A 21,949-nucleotide genomic window follows, 5' to 3' on the forward strand; every position below is an offset into this window, starting at 1 on the left:
TCTTTCTTCACTTACTCGATGACTCGTTAAGTCACTAATTCACTCATTTGCTTACCAATTAATTCATTTAGATATTCTTTTAGTTCACTCACTGATTCACCACTCATCTACACATACGTGCACACACATCATCTACACACACATGCACACACCTCAGTAAATAGTTATGCATTGCTAGAACAGTGTGGTTGATTGTTTGATGACCAGTGATAATCAATTTTGATGGATATGTCTTAGGAAGGAGTGGGGTACTCGAAGGAGGCATTTGAGATTTCCTGGAAGCCAGACTGGTGGGGAAGGCAGTGTCATAAACAGCCACAGCTGGGCTCTTTGGCACTGTTACTCAATCAGATGTGACCATGATATTTTAATAAACATGATGATAATGCTTTAGGTATATCATCTTTGGAAACCTAGAGAGATTAATTTGTCTAAGGCCACACAGCAATGAATGGCAGAGCCAGGCTTCAAATTCAGGTTTGTTTGACTCTTAAGACCATATGTTCGGCCTCTACTGGTCATCTAGGAATTCCCTTGGCTGGGACCAAGGAAAGGAGGAAGCAGAGAAGGAACAAGGTCACATATTACAGGAGGAGGGCAGGCAGAATATGGTTTCTAAATCTCAACACTTAAGGAATTCGAGGAAGACTTATCTCATGGGTTGATCCTCATTCCAGATAGATCTGGTCAAGTTATCCCAGTTTACAGGATGCCCCCAGTCCAGCAGGTAGACTGACCTGGAAGGGCCACAGAATCACACCAGCATCTGTGGATACACACAGCCCTGGGTCCATTCCCAAAGACAGAAGCTGGCCAAAGCTGGGTGCACTGTCAGCACCCAGCCCAATGAACCGGTAGACAGCTGGACAGGAAATGGGACAGATGATCAGGCACAAGAATGGGATCAGCATGCCTGCTCACTTCTGGCAGGATGTAGCAAAGAGAGGACGAGATCTAGAGCAAGACCAGCTTTGGGGAGATAACCACACCATGAGCCGTGGGCACTCCTCACAGGCCTCGACAAAGCTGCCCCCTCACACTGCAGAGTAGAAAGAGTGGCCTCTGATCATTCAGTCCAACCCCCTACCTCTTTTGACCACAGTGGACATCTTTTATTTTGTCTGGTTAGCATCTCTCACTTCCTTTGAACACATTCCTTCTTTTGGAGAACTGTCCGCAAACCAGTCATGGGATTCTAGGAGAGATCCATGCCTTCGGCCCCAGGAGTGGGCACATCTCCCAGTCAGACTAATCAGAGGCCTCCTGGGAGCTTTTTGTAATTGGATCCAAAGGAAGAAATCCTTATCTTCTCTCGAGATGAAGGTGAGAGGCTGAATCAGGGAACTAACCAAGGGTGGATGTGGTTCCAGCCTCTCGTAGCCACCATTTTCAATAAAAAGAATGAAGCTAGAAGACGGAGCACAACAGAGATGGGGTGCAGAGAGAAGGGCCTTGTGACATTTGAGTCCCTGGTTCTAGTCCTCCCTGGGGATCTAGTCATCCCAGACATATCCCTACTCTTCCTATAGTTTGGATACAGCAGCCAATTTCTTCTCAGTTCCAAGCCGATTCGATCTGAATTTCTGCCACTGGGAACGAAACATAAGCCTGTAACCCAGATGTGATGGGGGCGACCGATATGAGGGGACGGTTACTCCTTTCTCACCCATTTGTCACTTCGCTCATCTCCTCCTCCTCTGCTCTCCTTGTTTTCGCTCCACATCATTCTAATGGCTGGACCTCTGGTTTGTTATTCAGGTAGTTTATACATAGCACTGGCACATCATGGGGCCTCAGTAATAAGAACAAAGGATTTTTGAGCATTTGCTATGTGCCAGGCACTGTACTGAGAGCTTTTGTTGCCATTATCTCACGTAAACCTTCTAACAACTCTATGAGGTGGGCGCTGCTATTATCTTTATTTAATAGATGGGGAAACTGAGACCCAAAGTTACTGGCCCCAAGTGACACAGCTGCTAAGTTTAGAGCTCAAATTTGTACCCACGCAGGCTCCTTCCAGGACCCCGTGCTTACTGTCTACCCCAAATCGCTTTCTATTCAGTCAATGTTAGTCTCTTTTACCCATGAATCTCCCTTGCTGCACAAAGACATGACATGACTAAGAGTCGTGGCTGCTGTGTCTTATAAACTCTTAGCAAGAGTTTATAAGCATCACCGCATCATCTAATTGTCACAATCACACTATGAGATACACACTGGGAGAGATGCTCAGAGAGGTGAAGCAACCTCCCTTAGGTCACAGAATAATGCATGTGGAGGCAGGATTGGAATCCAGCTCCGCCTGACTCTAGGACACCTTGCTCTCTGACCTTAACGTCTCTGAGATGTTTTAGCCACTCCCTCTCAAGCTGACTGGAAGGCTCACTCTCTCAGCCACGGCTCTAGAGCTGCTGAGTTCTCAGGCAGGAATAGCTAGCTAGCTGCCTCCTAGAGAGAGAGAGGGAGCATTGATGATGGTAATCTACTAAGAATGGCAGTTGAGGGGCAGGCAACGACTGGCGTGGGAGGCTCCTCGATAAGCCGTATGCAAACATTTCCTCTGGATGAGAAGTATTATCTCAGTGTAATCCCCAGAGGCCTCTGTGAGGCGTACGTTGCCACCTTCTCTGGAAGGGGGCATGTCCCTTCTCCGAGTCATGCCTGCCAGTGACAGGCAGAAGATGGACGAGGCTGGGTAAGCAGGAGCTGATGGAGGCCAGTTGGGGGCCACCCAAGGGAGAAAGGGAAGGTGACTGTCAAGGATACCGGCTACGCTGATTGCCACAGAGTTCCCTATCCTTTCACCCAACACTATTCTGTCTCCAGAGTGGATGCAGGTGTCCTCACTTCCCCAGAAAAACCTAAGACAGGCACTCTCAGGTCTGCTTAATCCCTGTGTGCTCTGGAAAGTAGGGTTCAAGGCACTGATAAGATGCCATCCTCTCCCTTCTCAGACCTAAGTAAGAGGAATAGTTCATATTCGTGAGGCACCTGCTGTGTGTCAGGCATAGTTCCAGACACGGTATGTACATGAGCATGGCTGTTCTGCACAGATGAGGAAACTGAGGCTCAGAGAAGTTACAGTACGCGCCCACATTTACACAGCTGGTAAACTGTGGAGCCCAGATTCAAATACAGGACTGATTCCAGAGCCCTGGCCCTTAACCTTTGACCTTAAACCTATTGCCTCTGTGTAGGGGAAAAAGACAGGTAATTAACCACACAGGTGTCATCTCTACCTAGACAGAGACCTGAGCCAGGAAGTGGAGAGGGTTAGGCAGAGCGTAAGTGTGCCGTGGTCCCCAGGCTCCTGAGACCTGCAAAGCCCAATAGAGGTAGCTTTGACATCTTAGGCATGGGGACCATCAGGTCTCCAGGCTAGAACTCAGGTCTAATCTATAGTAATGGAGACTCAGCTAAGGACTGTCAGGGCACAGTTCTGTACACGTTATATACAAGTCACAGTGGAAACTCTTAGATTCTGTCCATCATATTGGAGCAGGGCCTAGAGGAGGACTAGTGTAAAAGGTGCAGGATGGGGTTGGGGCACAGCAATAGAAGTGGCGGAAATGTCACTAGGACACACTTTCCCCAAATCTCTGGGCCTGTGGGGCCTTCTCTTCATAAAGTGAGTGCACAGACCCCTTGGCTGATTGGCCCAGCTTGAGTCACATGGTCGCCCTGATCCAATCAACTGTAGCCTAAGGGTCGCATGTGGGATGAAGCTGAGAGAGACTTATCGTCTAAGGCTTCTAGTACTCAGAATCAAGTGGGACTGACTGCTTTTGACCTGGAGATGGAAAAGGAGAGAGTTGGGCATCCCCTGGAAAGTTGTTAGAGATCTACCACAAGACCCCTCACCCAGAGCATGGCACCTGGCGCCAGACTCAACCCCGTTCTGTTCACTTCAGCATCAAGGGCACAGCCCCTCACAGAGGCAGGCAGTGCCTCTCCCAGCCTCCTTGCCAGGTGAGCAACTGAGCTAGGAATGGAAAGAACTGACACCCCAAGCCACTCCCCAGACCTTCCCAGTGTGCCATCGTCAAGACATTAATGATGACACCCTCATCTCTCCTAACAGCAAACACAGCTAGGCAGCCTGTCCCTCAGCATTCCCAGGCTCAAACATACGACTCCAGGGTGCAGAGCATCTGGAGGAAAAGCATTTACCTAATGTAGCTGGTGGGAGTTCCCTGGAGCTAACAATTAGCTGAGCGGGGAAGAACCCTCATAATTTGTTGAGTTTATTGAGTTGCTTCTGGGGAAGAAGGAACATTTGCTCACATTGATTACCAAACTCCACTGGTGTTGTATTGGGGATATGTCAGCTTAAGAAGAGTTTCCCCCAAAAGGTACCAACAGCTGCCACGTGAATGGGGAGCACATCGGGGACTGAGGGACCAAGCCTGATGGTGGGTGGGGCGGGGCAGCATGTCTTCATGGGAAACCCAGATAAAACCCAGCATGTCCTTCAAGACCCTCCCTACTGTCTCCAGGCTCACCTGCTCACCTGCCTCTTCCTCTGCTTTTCCTCACACATGCCCTCTGCTTCTACCAGCAGGATCTCATTCATTCATTCATTCATTCATTCATTCAAGCGTTCCTTCTTCCAGTAAGCAATACTTTGATTGAGCCTTTGCCATGTGTCAGGCGCTCTGCAAGGTACTGAGGAAAACTGAACAAGAAAGAAACTCAGGGACTCACGATTTGGTGGGTAGGGTGGACCCTTGAACAGTGGTTGGTGAGACAAGCACTATGGTAGAAAAAGTGCAAGGAGTCCAGAGGTACGCAGGAGAAGCCAACTTCTTGGAGCCAATGGCTGTAAGATGATGCCTGAAAGATGATGAGCCAGGGAGTAGCTAGAAAAAGCGTGGGATTAGTAGACAGGGAGAATTTGGCAAAGAGGTGAGTTCTTGATCTTTAGAAACATTCAGAACAAAGCTTAACTGACCATTTGTCAAGAATTCTGTAGTTGGGATTTGTATGTTCCTGGGCACTAGACTTCTGAAGGTTTTCTCAAATAAGATTTTCACATTAGCTGGTTCCCTCCTCCTGATTTGCAAATTAGAAACGATGCCCACTGTTGTAAGCCAGAGACTGCCATTCATTCATTCATTCATTCATTCACTCAAAAACAAGTGTATGCTTAACCATCTCTACCAAAGCAGCTGCCTGGAGTAGCTGGCACTCCCATGGCCTTGATAGATCTTCTTGAGATGATGCCCTGTGGCACTCTAAGCCCAGCTGCTGCAGGCAGTCTCCCACTCAGACCCTCGACAACCCTCAACGCCTATGCACTTCCTGCTCCCACCAGCTGAATCTTGTACTTTCTGAGAATCAGGTTGGTTTGTTGCCAACTCTCTCGGTGCCAGTTATACTTGTTATTGTAATTATGTGATTTAAATTAAACATCACATAAACTGATGAAATATGAGTGTGAAAGGATATATAGTTGCATCTATGGAAACTAAATTGAATGCTTTGGAATGGCTCCATGAAGGAGAAGCTATAAAAAGAATTGCTTCCTAAATATTAGGTGTGTATGAGTGAGACAACTGCACCCAGCCAAGCCACTGGGACAGGGACTGGGTCTGGGTCTGTCTTGCTCACCGCCACATTCATGGTGCCTAGCACAATGCCTGGCACATTGTAGGTACTTAATAAATATTTGTTGACTGGACAAGCTGTAGCAAAATTGGAAATGGTGAATGATGCATTATGGGTGTAGTTTATATAAGAGACGATGTGGAGAATGAACCCATAGTTAAAGGAGAGGCCTTGGTCTGCATTAACTGAATTGGCAAATAAATGTACATTGAAATAGTTTATATTACAATGAAATATTCAAGCTATATGTGCATTCTTTTATTATTCCTTACTTAGAAGGAAAATATTTTTACTAACAAACTACATCATCAGCCAGGCTTCTATGGTAGGTGTCAGTAAACTCTTTTTGTAAAGAATGGGAAATATTTTTGGCTTTGTAGGTTATAGTTTCTGTCATAGCTACTCATGTAGCATGAAAGCTGACAATGTGTAAATGAATGAGCATGGCTGTGATCCAGTAAAACTTTATTTACAGGCAGCCAGCATGCCATAGTTGGCCAACCCCTGTTTTGTCTAAGCGATTTGTTCTGTGTGCCAGGCCTTGTGCTGTGTGACTGGACATAGCAAGACAACGAAGATCCAGCTCTTGTCCTTACGGGGCATGCCTTCTAGCTGGGAGATGGTCCAGCCGAGAGACGATTATGATTTGGTAGGCCCAACACAAGGGCCAGGGTGTGTCCATGGTGCAAAGGGGGCATAGTGGAGGGAACCGCCCCTCCTGTGGGGGCAAGGAGAGGGAGAGGTGGGGGAAAGGAGACATTTGGTTAAGTTTATGGGATCAGTGATATTTTCCCAGGTAGCCAGGTGGGGCAACAGGAAAGGGCATCCCAGGTAGAGGGAACAGCATATGCAGAGGTATGGAGACATGAAAGTAGATATAGCTCAGAATGGGTGTTATTGGAGAGGGAAGGCGTTCAAAAGTTTGGGCTTTGTCCTCGGATGAGTAGGCCTTTGCTGCTGGGTTTCCAGCCAGGCAAGGACTTGATCAGATCTCCCCACAGAGTATGGAAAATGGATTGGAGGTGGGGGCGTGGATCAGAAGGCTGTCTCTGTAGTACGGGTGAGGAATGACAAGATGTGATGAGGAAGAGAAAACCTGGCCACAGTTGGCAAGGGGGTGAAGGGCAGGGAGACGTTCAGGATGATGGCTGGGTTGGGTGAACTGGGAAGATGATGGGGATTATGGAGATAGGGAGCAGGAATAATTGGGGGCAAGCTTTGGTTTCTTGAGAGCACAATGAACAACCCCAGACACATATAAGTAGGTAGCCAGGAGCTGAATCTTCAGTCTGGCTCAGCCCTCTTAGAGCTACCTGCCCAAGTGGGGTGGCGGGGGATGGGGGCTCTGAGACCCTGGTGCGGACAGAGGCGCTGTTGGGAACAAGAGCCTTGGAAGGCCACAAGGCCTCTTTCCAAAGATAAGGGTCAAGACTGGGGGACTCCAGCAGCCATATTTTTAAAAAGGCTTGCTTTCATCCCAGGTGTTCACCTAGTTCCTGGAAAATATATACCATCATGGGTTTGTCTTGGGAAAAGGGTTTATATTGACATAACAAGAGTCCTAGGAATTCGGCTAAAGCAAAACTGGTATGGAAATCATTTGTGATGAGAAAGGTTGTCAAGGCTGAGTCAGGAAGGGCTCACTGCAGGGATGAGAGGTAGCTTGGGCAGGAGGATACAGAGGTCGGCCTCCCGCCAGGGCCTTGGCGCCCTTTGGCCACCACCAGGTCATTTCCAGAAGGTTTCCCTGGGTGCATTGCAGTGTCCTTTCATCCCCCAGGGAGGAACCCAGAGGGCAGGTGGGAAGGGAAGAGGGCTTGGGAATGGGGATAGGGTAGCCAGCACCTCCTGTATTTCACATTCTTCCTGGCCTGGGTAGAGGGCTGGTTAATGCTTGGCCCTGGGATGCAGAGATGCTTCAACTCTGAGTCAGATCCAGTCCACGCACTTAGCTTAGTTAAGAGATAAAGCCCACGAGAGGTGCTCTGGGAGCACAGAAATCAGATGCTATTGACCGAGAGTGGAGGCTGCACAGAGCAGGGGACATTGCAGCTGAATCCTAGTGACTGTAGGCCTAGCAGAGACTCCATACCCAGGGAACCACAGTGGGAGGGGCACCCCCTGACAAGCACAGTACCATGTACACCATATGTGCTTGGTGAGTGAATGAATGAGTGTTCTCCTATGGATGTCAGTTTTCAGGAATGCTGAGATTTAAACCAAGATCTCCTAACACTCCTCCCTCTCGTCGTATAATTAGGCAGCAATTCGTTGCAGAGTCACTGCTGTCATCTTATGGAGCTGTCTCTCAGCACCCAACATCCTGACCGTGTGAGAAGCTTCTTAGGAAGAAATGCTTTCCATGAAGTCTGCTTTGAGCTCTCCTATTACCAAGGAGAAGAGCTTTGAGCTTTCTGCAAGGAACTCAGAGCCACTTTGTCCATAATCAACTACATGCATTAAAGAGAGTGATTTTTTTTAATCCTCCCCAAGCCAGATTCCATTAATGAAGCCCCATTTAACGGAAGTCAATTTACCAAAAAGAAAAAAAAAAAGAGTGTAATTGCTTAAATACATTTTATGTTGTACTGCAATAGCAATTTCCTGGGTGAACTTGGAATTCCCCAGGCCCCCCATAGTGAAGTTAATGTGGACAGAAAGGTTTAAAGGGGAGAATCTCCCTTTGTGTTTTTTTTCCTTTAATTATGATTCTAAGAGGGAGCAAAATTAAAGAGGATTCTGGGGAGAGGAGGGAAGGGAAGAACAGCAACAAATGGATTTCAGCCTAAACTGTTCCACTGTCTTCCTTCATGCATGCGTATATGTGGCTGAGCTCATAGGCTCTGAGTGGGATGCAGTTTAATAGCTGTGTAACTTTGAGCAAGTTACCTAACCTCTCTGTGCAGCCAGGTGGTATCATGTGAAAGGGCATAAAGAGCAGCAAGTGCAGAGGCAGAAAAGCATAAAAAAGCAGTGTGTGTTCCAGTTCACATAAGGTCTTCTGTTTGGAGAATGGTGTGTGCGTGCGTGCGTGCGCACGCGTGCGTGCGCGCATGCGCACGCGCATGCACGCACCTGAGAGCATGCATGCTCCGGGAGGGCAGGCAAGTGGGAGTCAGATCAGGAAAGCTTCTCTGAGAAGGTAACATCTGATCAAAGGCTTGGAGGAAGTGAGGGGGTAAGCCCGGCGGAGGTCTGGGAAAAGGGCCGGCTAGCAGGCAGAGGGACTATCAAGTGCAAAGGCGCTGAGGCCGGAGCAGGCTTGGCCAGCTTTGAACAGCTGGGACAAAGAATAAAGACATGAGGAGAGGAGAACACAGGAGAAGGAAGAGTACACGGGTGTTTTTAAGGCCTGTTGGCCATAGGAAAGTCTTTTACTCTGAGGATTGGAACCATTAAAGATTCGTTTGTTTCTAATTAGTTCTGTTAAGGTACAGTTTACATCAAATAAGATCACCCATTTTAAATGCACAGTTCTTGGAGCTTTGACAAATGTACATTGCATATAACTACCATCTCATTCAAGATAGGGAACCCCTTGTACTCCTTTCCAGGCAATCCCCCCCGACCTGTGTCTCTTACCCCCAGCTCTGGCAACCACAAGCTGCTTTCTCTCACTGTAGATTAGTCTCTTCCAGAGTTTGATATAAATGCAATTGTATCGTTCATGCTCTTTTATCACCGAGCATAATGCTTTTGAGAGTCATCCATGTTGTTTCACGTGTCAGTAGTTGTCCTTTTTATTGGAGGGTTTTGAGCAAGGCATGACATTATCTCCACAGCAGAGTTTGTTGTGAAGCCCCCAGTTCTTCGATAGATGCCAAGAAAGAAAACTCTCAAATGTGCAACATTTATGTCCAACATTTATGTTTACTCTGTCCAGCAGTACAGAGTAAGGATGCATGGGCAACACAGGGCCTTTGCAAGGGTCAGCCTTGGGAATTAACGATTAACAGGACTCCCAGCAGTGGATAAAGTTGTGAGAGAAACGGGAGATGGGAGATGAGCCTTAGGGCTTCTCCAGGCTGTACGATTCCATGGAGAAGGGGTTTAAAGCAGATCCCAGGGCTGGGGAAGCCGTGCTGACTTCTGGTTACAATCTTGATCATTCCCACCATCCTGCTCCTGGGACCCCGGCTCCCTCCCTTTATTCAGTTTGGCAATAAACAGCCTTTGGTTTTGAATTATTCAGGTAATTTCTCCCTCTTTTTACTTCCCTTATGTAAATATCCTCTAAGCTTTGTCATTGAGAGAGAATTGAATTTGGCTTGGGGATAAAAAAATATAACCCACAATACTGTTTGTGGCTCCTTAGAAAACTTAAATGACTCAGCCTGTAATAAACTATTTTAAATGGGATGTGGTGAAATACAGTAATTGGTTTCTGTAATAGCTCTTACCATAGCAATATGGGTTATATTCCTGGAGTTTAGTGTGTGTCAGCATTTTCATTATAGTAAAATTTCAGTGTTGCAGGGTGTGAAGCTCCTTGGTTAGTTCTTTTGTTTAATACGTATTTGTGGAGACCAACCATGCTGGATCACTCCCATTCACCCCTTCGGATCCTCTCTCCTCCCTTTTCCACCCTATTCCAAGCCTAGGAAGACTTAACCTGTATCAATATGCTCCCTTGCTCCCTGGCTTCCAATTGGGCTAGATCAACAGAAGCATCAGCAGGAGATTGGAGGAGGGGAGGGAGGAGAGTGAGTTTCAAGTATTCATTCCTTGCTCCCTCCTGGTCGGATTTGCACAAACTGCCTATACTCCCGACTGAAGATTTGGGTCCATGCAGCCCTCTCCTTCAGGGATAACCATTCCCTCTGTGGAAAGTGGTTTCCCTTTTGCGAAGAATCCATTCATTCATTAAACTCCTGGAATTATTCTCATATGACTGTGCCATCTGTTTTCTGCTGGCATTCTGACATGCCTGCCTTGTAGCAAGCATTGTGGTAGGTGCATGGTATAAAGATGAAGAAGAAAAACGATGAAGAAGAAAATAGCAGCTGCCGCTTACCAAGAGCTCCCTACCTGCCAGGGACCATACTGGGGTCTTTTCTGTGTATTATCTCATTTAATCCTTGCAGTCCTTTAAGAGAGAGGCTGTTATCCCCATTTTATAGATGAAGTCACAGAGAGCTAAGTAATTTTCAAAACATCACACAGCTTCTTCATCACCAGGCTACATGGTCCCCTCTGAAGAGTTATCTTAGGGAGACACACACTTAAGGTAAATGAATCGTAATTTGAATAAAATGCTGCGGCATCATAGAGGAGGGGCGGGGAAAATTATATTTATTGAACTAATATGTGTCAGATACTGGGCTGGGTTCTTTGTCCGTAAGGTCTCTCGTTTATTCCCACAAAGTCTTCGTGAGCTGAGTTTTATTATTCTCATTCTCAGAAACGTTAGGTAACTGGTCCGAAGACATGCTGGTAGTTAGTGGTGAAGCCCGGATCTGAACCCAAATCTATGTGGCTTCAAAGCCAAGAAGAATGGGGAAAGCTTTCCTGGGGATAATATCTGGGGGCTTCCTGAAGTCGTCTTGGTGATGTGGGTGATGCCAGAGAAAGGGTTACAGAAGGGTGTTTTCCAGGCAGAAAAAGCAAATTCATAGAAAAGGAGAATGCACGGAATGCTTAGGGGACCTAAGCAGGGTGTCCAGCGGGTGGGAGCTGACAGGAGTGAGTGTGATGGTGCTGAAGGGGAAGCATCAGGGAGGTTTTGTACCTGATTCGTATGCGGAGAGGAAGAGAGGGAAGATGCTGAGCCTCGGGCCGCCTAGGAGGCTGTAGGGTAGAGGAGAGAAGATGGAGGGGCTTCCTGGGGAGCTGGGGAGTGAGCAGAACAAGATGGGCTACCGAGAACTTAGGCTCAGTATGACGGACAGGGCAGCCCTGAGCAGAGGCCCATGCAAGCAGGGTCAGGGTGGAAGGTTTGGAAGGCCAGTCTGTTTCGGCACTGTGGCAGCCACCGAAGGTTCTTGTGCTCTGAGTAACTCTAAGAGGGAAGATCGCATTAACCTGGAATTGGCTCAGGATGGCAGTTGGTCAAGAGGCTGGGGCAGTGACCAGTGACAGTGGGAGATATCCTGGCACCCCAGCCCCCGAGCTAGACTGGCTGGAATGCAGAAGAGGCTAATCTAAGGGACAGAGAGTGAGCTGAGCAGGGAGGAAGTGGCAGCAGGTGGAGGAGGGGGACAGAGGAGACCCAGGATCTAGCGAGTGACCCCAAATGGGCTCTCACATCTGTGCCTGTAGCATCTGCCCAAGCCCTTTCTTCTGACTCCTAGAAGAGCCCGAGGGGCTTGCTAGGGGGTAACTGAACCTCTGCCTGGAATGGGGTGCTGAGCCTTTGCTGGAGACCTGGGTGTTGGTCCTCTACATGGGGGCCGGGCCTTGTTGGGGGATCTGGATCTCTGCTGGGAGTGGGTATGTGGATGTCTACTGGGCAGGGGTTGGGGGATTCTGCTGGGAACAGGGGAGCTGGTCCTCTGCTCCAGACCTGAAGGATCTGCCCCCTCCTCGGGGCATCTCAGGGGAAACCAGCAGTGAGAAGAGCCCCTGGAGGACCTCCCTCAAGCTGCTCACACCCCAGGCTACTGGAGGGTGGCTGAGCCATCCCAGCTTTCCCTTCCTGCTCCAGGCCTAGGTGGAGGCCCTAATATGCAGGAGAAGAGGGGAGATTCCTGGATGCCCATTCCCCTGTCAACCTGGTCCCTGACCTGGCCCATTTCCTGTCCCCACAGGTTCACCGGAGCCAGCCTCCCAGCCCCTGTCATCAGCAGCAAGAATTGGCTGAGGCTGCACTTTACCTCAGATGGCAACCACCGGCAGCGGGGCTTCAGCGCCCAGTACCAAGGTAGGTGGGCCCGGGGCTGCTGTGTTTCCTCAGTGGGCGTCAGAGGTGACACCTGGGGGCTCATCCTGTCCCACACAGGTTCTGGTGTGGCTTCAGGGCATACTCGCCTCTGATGTCCTATTCTTTTTTGCAGGCCTAGAGGTCTGCTTATCTGCATCTCTACATCTGCCATTGTGGTCTGTTGCCCAAGGGAGGGACACTTCTCAAATTTTGTGAGCATTGTGTAGGTGAAGCTGCCCCTCTTCAGGCCAGGCTTATCCTAATAGTTAATATGGAGTGCCCTCTGGGAGCCAGGCACTGTGCTAGGCACTTGATAAGCATCATCGCATTTAAACAGTAAAGTAAAAACAGTAAACTGTCACCATTCTCATTTTATGGCCGAGAAAGGCGAGGCCCAGAGAAATTAAGCCAGTTTCCCAAGACCATCAGAACCCCTGCCTTTTGAACCCAGAGTTCACCATCTTACCCACTGGAGTTTAGCCCACCCCAGCATAAAGCCGGAGAGCAGCCCAGGTTTCAACTCTTCGTTTTGTGTAGGATACAATGTATTACAAACACAAGCACAATAATTTTAGTGAGTATTGTCGCTGAGAAGCTCAAATCTGTGAAGAGCTATCTAGTGGCAGGAGATCAGACCAGGAATGGCAGGCAGAGATTGCAGGTAAACAGATTTCTGCTCCAATCATGAAATCCCTAATCCCAAGAGTCATCTGTAAAAAGGAGTGGGTGAACCCCAAAGCAAGGAGCTCTCCACGACTGGAGGAGAGCCAAACTTTAAGGGGTGGGTGGGAGTGGATGATGGCATTCCATTTCATCCTTGAGTTTATTCGAAGAACACAAAATTTACAGAGATAAACACCAAGGGTTGGCCTCATAACTTGCTCATTAAGCTTTTAACTGTTACCAATTACAAATTGATGTGGGTTCTAATTGATTCGATAATGAACTTGGATTGCATACCTATTAAGTATCAGGCCCTCTATGGGGCCCTGGGGGGAAAAAAAAGAGGAGTGGGCTTAATGTTGTTTTGAGGGAGTGAATGAGTGAGTGAGTGAGGTAAGTAGGCTCCCATAGAACAATGACAATAAGAACAATGACAATGCTGACCTCATAGGAGAGATATGACCAGTGACAGTGGGAGAGCTCATCGTACCCCACTCACTGAGCTGGACTGGCTGGACCCCAGAAGAGGCTGATCTAAGGGATAAGGAGTGAGCTGAGGGGGCTGGGGGTGCAGCTCTGTGGAGGCAGCAGGGACTGGGGGAGGAGCCTGTCCCACTGCCGGGTATGCTGAGGAGGGAGCCACAGATTCCGGGTGGAGATCTTGCCAGCTTGTCCCTCTAAGCCACACCTTGGAAGCTTCAAGGTCCAGGCTATAGCAACGCAGTGCCCCTCCCTCCCCCGCCGCCAAAGGTGGCACGGGCAACGCGGAGCCCCTGCCACGAGGCCCCCAGGCCAGACTTTCTGGCTAGAAACTGGCTTAAAAGCAGCACTGGAGGCAGAAGCATTACCTTTAAAATCTGAACCTTTTATGAGCGGCCTTGTTTCCTCAGCCTTGGGTAGCAGGACACCTTTGAAATATTTAAAAAATAAACAAGAAATCCACCTGTTCTGATAAGCTGCACAAAGCCTCTCTCCAAGAGCTTTCCTGCAGACATTTTTCCACCCCCGAGGTTGGGGTCTTTATGTGACTGAAGCACCTCTCTGGACCTTTCCATGTGTTTTCCAAAATAGAAAATCAGAGATGACTGTTACCATGTCATCTGATTTAAATAAGTGCCGGGTGTTTCTCATATTTCAAGTTACCGAGGGCCCATTTGTCATGGTCATAGGTTAAGGTGTGATGCCAGACAATAGGCAATGAGAACCCAGACCAAGAAGGCTCTAGAAGGTTAAGGCACACGTGGATTGCACACCTACTGTGCGCCTGGCCTTGCCCTAGGCACTATGTGCACATTGCTCCATTTGAGCTCCCCCACAGCGCAGTGGCAAGTGTGTCTTTCATTCCCATTTTTCAGCTGAGGAAGCTGAGGCTCAAAGCTGTTGTGTAACTAGCTCAGCACACACAGATCACACAGCCTATCAGTAGCAAAGCTTCCCATTCATTCACAGGCCTGTGTGAGTTTTCGGCAAAATCATAGGACCTTCTCTCACAATGCTTTCGGGCATCTTACCTTTCCTGTTTGACTGGTAGCTTTTAAACTTTGTTTTGTTAATCTCACTCCACTGTAAAAACATACATTTTCCATCACAACTCAGTACACATATATATATCTGTAGAATGAAAAGGAAAATGTCACCAAGTGGTATTTACCCTGACTAAACATGATGCACCCTGAAAATTTGGTTTCCAATGTCTAATGTTAGTTGCAACCTCTAAATGAATTTTGCAAGTCTGTAGTGGAGAGCAACTCACAATCTGAAGAACTGTTTCATTTACGAACCTCTCAGAAGTAAGGCCTTTCTCATACTCCTTCTGTCTTCCTCGGTGTCTCCCAGAACAGGGCTTGCCCATTGAGGTGTGCCAATGTTTATGGAGGGTTTTCTAGGTCTTAGGCACTTGGTATGTATGCCTTCATTCAATCCTAACAGCAACCGTGTGAAGGAAGTACTGCTGTTAGCCCCATTTTGCAGGTGAGGAATGACAGGAGAGTACATAGCTGGCTCGAGGTCTCATCCTCAGTGAGTTAGAGCCAGGATTTGGACCCTGGCAGCATTCTTCTGGATCCAGCATGCTTATATATCATGGTGTGTGCTATGGTGGTAAGAAATGATTTGCCCTTGGGCCTTCTTTTTCTAATGTTTTTCCAGATGGGGGTACACAGTGCAAGGGTATATACTAATCATTCAGTAACTCAACCGGTGACTTGATCAAGCAGGGTTTCTCGGCCTCAGCACTATTGACATTGTGGCCTGGATAATTCTGTTGTGGGGACTGTCTTGTGCATTATAGGATGTTTAGCAGCAACTCGGGGTTCTACTCACTAGATGCTGGTTGCCATTAGCAACCCCCCACACACACATGCACCCGGTCATGATGACCAAAACGTCGCCAGACATTGGCAAATGTCCTCTGTGTGCAAAATCCCCCCAGACTGAGAACAACTGCGCTAAAGGAACGAAAACTCTGGAACCACCGAAGACCAATCTAAGTTGTCTTTCTTACAGATTCAGTCCAAGAGCGTGGCAGAGATGGGTTTCAGTCAGGGGTCTAGCAGGAGGTAGAAGGCATACTGCAAGGCTTTAACTGAAGGTTCAGTGAAGGGACCAGTTACAGAAGTGAGGATGGGATTAAAGGAGCCCATGGGGGCGAGGTCCCCAGGGACTAAACAGCAGGGACGCCTTTGCCACACTAGGGAAAGGGCCAAGGGAGGGAGTAGTGAGTGCTGAAGCCACTGAAGAGGGGCCGCTGGGCAGAACTCAGGAGCCTAGCCACTGCCAACCCACAATGCAGGAAGGGAGAGCCCCAGGAATCAGTAACCAGATCCTCCGTCTTCCCTCCCTCTCATCTGCTGTGCCTCCCACCTGCCAACCCATCAGGAAGCCAGGAACAAACGAACAGAAGTCCTGCTCTAGCCTGCTCCTAGCCCTGGGAGTCTGGCTGGCTTTACCAACAGTCTCCCTTGTTCTCTAGCAGTCCGCAGAGGTCAGCCTCCAGGGCTCAGAACAGGACAGAGAAGTCTGAAGAATCAATCCGAGAAATCACCAGCACAGGATCAGTTTCACGTGTGCTCACCTTCATGGCATTAGAGTCTCAAGTGATTTATGGCACTTCAGAGCTAATAATTGCCAACTCCTAATTGCATCGATGGGTATGTTATCCCAGAGAAACAAAAATCAAATCAATCAATCAATCAATCAATCAATGAATAAATAAATAGTCTACAGTACAGCACATTCCATATTTTCCTCAGGACAATCAGAATTTCGGGTTGTTCGAGGCCAGACGCAATTTTAACTAATACCACGGGGTATCAGAGGATCTGAGTTCTAGTCTGGCTCTGCCTCTAGCTGGCTGCTGGAAATTGGTCAACTGTATGTCAGCAACAAGCATTTTCTGTGTGACAGCTACTATGCGACAGCATAGAAAGATGAACATGGCCAGACCAATGTCTGCTCTCAAGGAGAACAGGTTAAATGAAGAGAACAGACACAGATCTATAACTCCTGTACAGCATGACCAGAGCTATAATTGAGGCCTAGTGAAGGGGTCTAGGACTAGAGACAAAGGAGCAATTAGTTTTGCTGCAGGCACTTAAGGAAAGCCAAAAACGAAAGCAACACAAAAGAGTGGAGCACTTCGAAGTGGATCTCAAAAAGATGCCAGGCAGACAGTAAGAAAGCATTCCAGGTAGAGTGAAGGCAAGAAAGCGTGAAAGTGCTCAGTCAAAAAGGACCACAAATATTTATGTGTCCCTGGAGCAGAGATTAGCAAACCACAGCCTGAAGGCCAAATCCAGCCTTCTGCTGTTTCTTCACTGTCCTCAAGCTAATAATAGGTTTTACATTTTTAAACAGTTGAAGAAAAAAATCAAAAGAAGAAAAATTCATGACACATGAATATTGTATCAAATTCAAATTCCAGTGTCCGTAAATAAAGGTTTATTGGAACATGGCTTTGCTCTTCGATTTATGAATTGTGTATGGCTGCTTCAGCGCCACCAGGGCAGAGTTGAGCGGTTTGCAATCGAGACAGATGGCCTACGGTCTAGTGTATCTACTACCAGGCCTATTACAGGAAACATTTGCCGAGCCAGAGCATAGTCTGAGGTCTAGAGCAAAGGTAAACACGGAGGGGTAGCCAGGCCTGAGGCTGGAAAGTCAGACAGGAGTCACGTAGCTGGGCTTGATTCCATGGGTGATGAGAGGTGATCAGAAGTTTTTAACAAGTATGGAGATGTGATCCCATTTTCATTTTAGAAAGCTCTCTGACTGCTCTCCAACGAAAATAGGGAGACCGGCGAGGAGTCTTTAAGAATTAGAAGATGGTGAGGACCAGAATTTAGGCGGAATGGAGAAGAGGACACAGATCAGATGAGATCTTCCCGTGGTGCACCACACTGGCCTCATGACTAGATAGATTTGGGGGTGAGAGGGGATGGGGGAAGGCGATGAGGGAGCCAGGGATGAATCTTAGGTTTCTGGCTTGAGTGAGTGAGTAAAAAATGATACTATAAACCTCGGGCTGAGGCAGATGGGGGAAGAATTTTGTTTGGGACAACTCGATTCTGGAATAGTATTGGAATATCAGGGGTGAGGGGATTATCTAGTAGGTAGCTGGCTATTCCATCGGTCAGTAGCTCAGAGAAGAAGGGTTTGGGCTAGAGACAGAGATATGAAAGGTTCAAGGCAAAATAGAGTCTGGGGCCACCAATCCTCTCTTAGAGCAGGTGTCCTTCCATGTGTGTAGCATGGGAGGAGAGTCCAAAAGAGCGGGTTTTCTAAGTGGGTTCCTTGGAGGCCAAGGGCTTCTCCCAGCAGTTGTTTTGATAGGAGCTGAGTGGGTGGGACTCCAGGTTTCTACCCCAACTTCAACCAGCACAGTTCCTCTTTGATCTATTTGGTGTAGCGGGAATTTACCTGAGAGTGTTAAAATGACAGGTTTCTTGCTGCCTCTCGCTGCCTGTCAAGTCAATCCCGGTGACTAGGAAATAGTAGATATTCTACAGTGAAAGCCATTAGCTCCTCTGCTTTCTAGAAGTCCTGCACTGAGTCTCAATTGTCTGCAGAATAAACTTTTCCATTTGAAAACAGTTTGCATTTGCTGAGATGCTTGAGGCTTTTTATAGTAACAAGCTGAAGCTTCTGTTTTCCACTTGAACACGTTGTGTTCTTGTTTGTGACTGATCTGCAGTCTCAGACCAGAGCGAAAGTGCCTCAGGCATCCCGTGGTCCAAGCTCTGACAATTTTGTCCTCTTCCTGTTGGCCTGCTGAGCTGCCAGACTTGCCAGCCTCATTTCCAGGTTCTGGGACTCCAGGGCCCTTTGCCCAAATTGCAGGGTTGTCGCTACCTGGCTCAGGACCCCAGGACCAGGTGCCCACAAAGCTAGGCTTCTGAGTTCAATTCAGAGCGAGCCTGGACTGAAAAGTGCGCGTGAACACAACATGCAGTACTCCTCGCTTCGCCTGTGAGTATAACCCATTCCTTTTGCCAGGAAATGAATTCAAAGCACGTATTCTTCGAAACGTTGATTGTCCATCCATTTGGTGATGAAACTATTATTGGAAAACTTCTATGTGCCTGGCTCTGTGTCAGTCACAAGATACAAACATAAGAGCTCATGGGATAAATTGTTAGGAGAACAAGACATGACATGGTAGTGCATTAACAGTTTCAATGGTCTGAACACGGTCTTGAGAGGGCATTGACTTCTCCCTGATATGTAGAGACAGCCACAGAGAGCAGACAACTTTCCAGTGAGGCTTTGACGCTCAAAAGGTTGCCAAGCGGAGAAAAGACACCTCAGGGAGCGAGAACAGCATTGTAAAAGCAACTGAAACCAGTAACCAATGGCCAGTGATCCCCTTAGGCATCTTTCTTCCTGTCCTTTTCCCCCAGCAGAGTTCTCAGAAGTTGCTTGTGAAGACCACTGCACAGTCCATTAGTAATGGCAAAGCACTATTCTAGAAATTAGAACATGCCGCCCATCACGCTGGCTCCCATCTCCCATGCCAGAGTCCTTCTGTTCTATAGGAATTCCGGTAGCTACAGGTTTTGCTGTGGTCAACCAAAAAGTCACACCAGCAGCATCCAACAGAGCATTTCTTACAACCTAAGTTGGATTGGTGATTCCTTTTTCTGCCATATTCAAAAAGTCACCCAGCATTGTGTATAACCAGCTTCTGAAGAACTCTGCATAAATTTCTCAACTATCAGCAATCCTTCAATACCTGCACAGTTAGCAGTGATCATTGGCAGAATGTTAAATGATCTCTTAATGATTCTTGTACCAATTTTTTGTTCTTTATTAGCTGAAGCAATGAATCCAAGCCTGGAGTGAACCAAAGTAAATCACCCAGACGATGCCTTTTTCAACAGCAGCCTTCAGTGCATCTTTGATTGTTTCTTTTCATTCTCTTCCACGTCATTTGTCCCAGCAATCTTCAGCACAATGACCCTATCTGAAGTTTCACCAGATGTTCATTTAGTTGTTTTTTTTTTCCCCCCGTCACTAGTAGTAACATTCTAACTGCTCAATGGTTTCTTGAATGTGTTTCTCAACTTGAATATTGTCACTTTTCCTCGTAAGAATGTGGCATCATCTTGGGTCACAATAACTTCAACTTTTTCTGAATCATGAAGTGAAACATCTTAAAGATTTAGAGTCTAGCTCCCTTTTCCAAACTCCGTGCCATCCGTAGCGCCAGCTTTGTGTGCCCTTTCTGTGACGCTGAAACCTGGAGCTTGGACCGCTGTCACCTGAAAGCCAACTTTTATCCTATTCAAAATGAGTGTTCCAAGAGCACGTTCAGCAATTACAACCAAAGACTTGCATTGGGCATTGGCAATTTCAAGAGTGGGTGTAGTGGCCTGGACACTGAAATCATAAGTACCGTGGAACTCCCATGTCTGAACTTCCGATGTATTATTCAAGTAGGGAGATATGGAATCTTAGTCGAATTCTGTGCCTTCAATTCCTAATTCGTCATTCAGTGTCTTACTGTCTTATATTATGAGGACACCCTTCCAACTGTTGTGATTACATCAGAAATAAGATCGCTGATTCCTCTGTCTCTATTTGCAGAAATTGTGGCAAACTGAGCAATGCCTTCAGGGGTCCTACAGGTTTAGACTGCTTCCTAAGTTCAACATGCACCTTCACACCTTTCCTGATTTCCCAAAATGATTAGCATCTTTGCTGTCTTGAAGCCTTCCATGGCCATCGAGCTTTCCAGGACAGTAGTAGTGGTGATGTCACCTCAGCTTCTCCATTTGTGTGTTGGCAACATCCTGTTCAAGTCTGGTGTGATAGTTTTATCTTTATCCTTTAAGTCAGTTGACTTGGCAACAGACCTCTCAAATTTTGTTGCTTCGAGGCTTCCCCAGCTCTGTTCCATAATCACTGTTCTTCCCACTGTTCTTCTCCAGAGTGAGGGCTTCAGCGTCTGCTAAAAGGTCTGTACCTGGAAGCATTAGGTCTTAGGCACCTGCACTGAATTTTACAATTTTACTTTGGCATAAATCTGCATGAGATGAGGAGCCGGCGTACCAGACACTGGCTTTGTCTAGCAAAAGACTGTGAGTAATGAGAGCATTTCTACAGGGCTAGTGGCCAGGCAATGAGGCAGGCCCTCAGTAACAAGGGACGAGCAGAGCATAGGATATACATCCAACACGTTTGCAAAGGAGAAATCAGTTTCAGTTTTTAAAAGGGCACCCCTCTGCAACATTTGTAAAGATGGGCTAGAGAGAATGAATCGGTGAACAAAATCCAAGCGAAAAAGATTGAGTTTAGGGCCATGACTGGCTTAGAACACTGAGAAAAGGATAGACATTGGACACATTTTCTAAAGTTGAAAGAACTGGATTGGGCGAAGGAGTGGGTGTGGCGGGGAGATGAAGGGATGCTCCAGTCAGCAAGGTAACTAAGTGGTGGGGAAGGGGGAGTGATCAAGGTTAGTGCAGGGGCTCAGCCTTGTAGAGGGAAAGTCGGATCCATTGGGATAAGAGGAAGCTGCAGATTCCAGCACTTGGTGATTCCTGAAGCCTTGGAGGCATGTTAGGCCTCCCTCTCCTCTCTCCTCCACTAACAGGTCCTTGTCTCCTGCTAGCTCAGCCCAATAACTCATGCTGCGGACTGGAGAGGCATTTGTATTGCCAGATTCTTCTAGCTAAATGTGTACCATGTGTCCCGCTAACCTTTACAACAGCGGGAAAATGTCTTGTAATTAACCAGAATATAAAGGATGAATGGAGCAGCCTGGCAGTCTCCCGTAGTCATTATCATTCGGAAGAAATGGATGTACCTAGTAAGATTTCCATCAACCAGTTAAAGCCAGGATTCTTCTCTCGGGAGACCTGACTTTGTTCACATACAGTACAAAAGGCATGTATAAGCGCGAATTATGTTTCGTGAGTATTTGTAGGCATGTATACACAAGTACACAAATGTGTTCTTGTGAGTGTGCTTGTTGTAGACACGAATGTGCACGTGTGCGTGGATATATGTACGCGCATATGTGCATCGAGGGTGTGCTTTCGACCGTAGCCGGAACCGTGGGGCCAGACCCAGGCTGTGCTTTATCTCCACGTCATCGGTGGTTAAAGCGTCCTCTTCAGAGATCAGTGCTTCAGTGTAATACTGTTGGAACTAACCTAGCGGGGGCTCCACAGATGAATGAATGTACAAACAACATGAACAAATACATCTCTGAAATCCGCTAGGTCCTTGCCATTTTGCCCTCCATTCCCATTGGGTCTATCGGTAGCGCACTGTGGAGACAGCGGGAGACACACCCTTGTTCTCTCAGCCTTCACACCC

General features: G+C 47.5%; 1 protein-coding gene across 1 annotated transcript in view; it reads left to right on the plus strand.

Annotated features, from left to right (window-relative positions):
- The window catches only part of CSMD2 (CUB and Sushi multiple domains 2), a 571,413-nt gene that overhangs the window by 256,502 nt on the left and 292,962 nt on the right, over positions 1–21,949 (plus strand). The window contains exon 10 of the mRNA XM_025041387.1: positions 12,354–12,466. Coding sequence (XP_024897155.1) covers positions 12,354–12,466 — 113 coding nt within the window. The remainder of the gene's footprint in view (positions 1–12,353; positions 12,467–21,949) is intronic.

The sequence above is a fragment of the Pteropus alecto genome, unplaced genomic scaffold, assembly GCF_000325575.1.
Source record: "Pteropus alecto unplaced genomic scaffold, ASM32557v1 scaffold39, whole genome shotgun sequence".
NCBI lineage: Eukaryota > Metazoa > Chordata > Mammalia > Chiroptera > Pteropodidae > Pteropus > Pteropus alecto.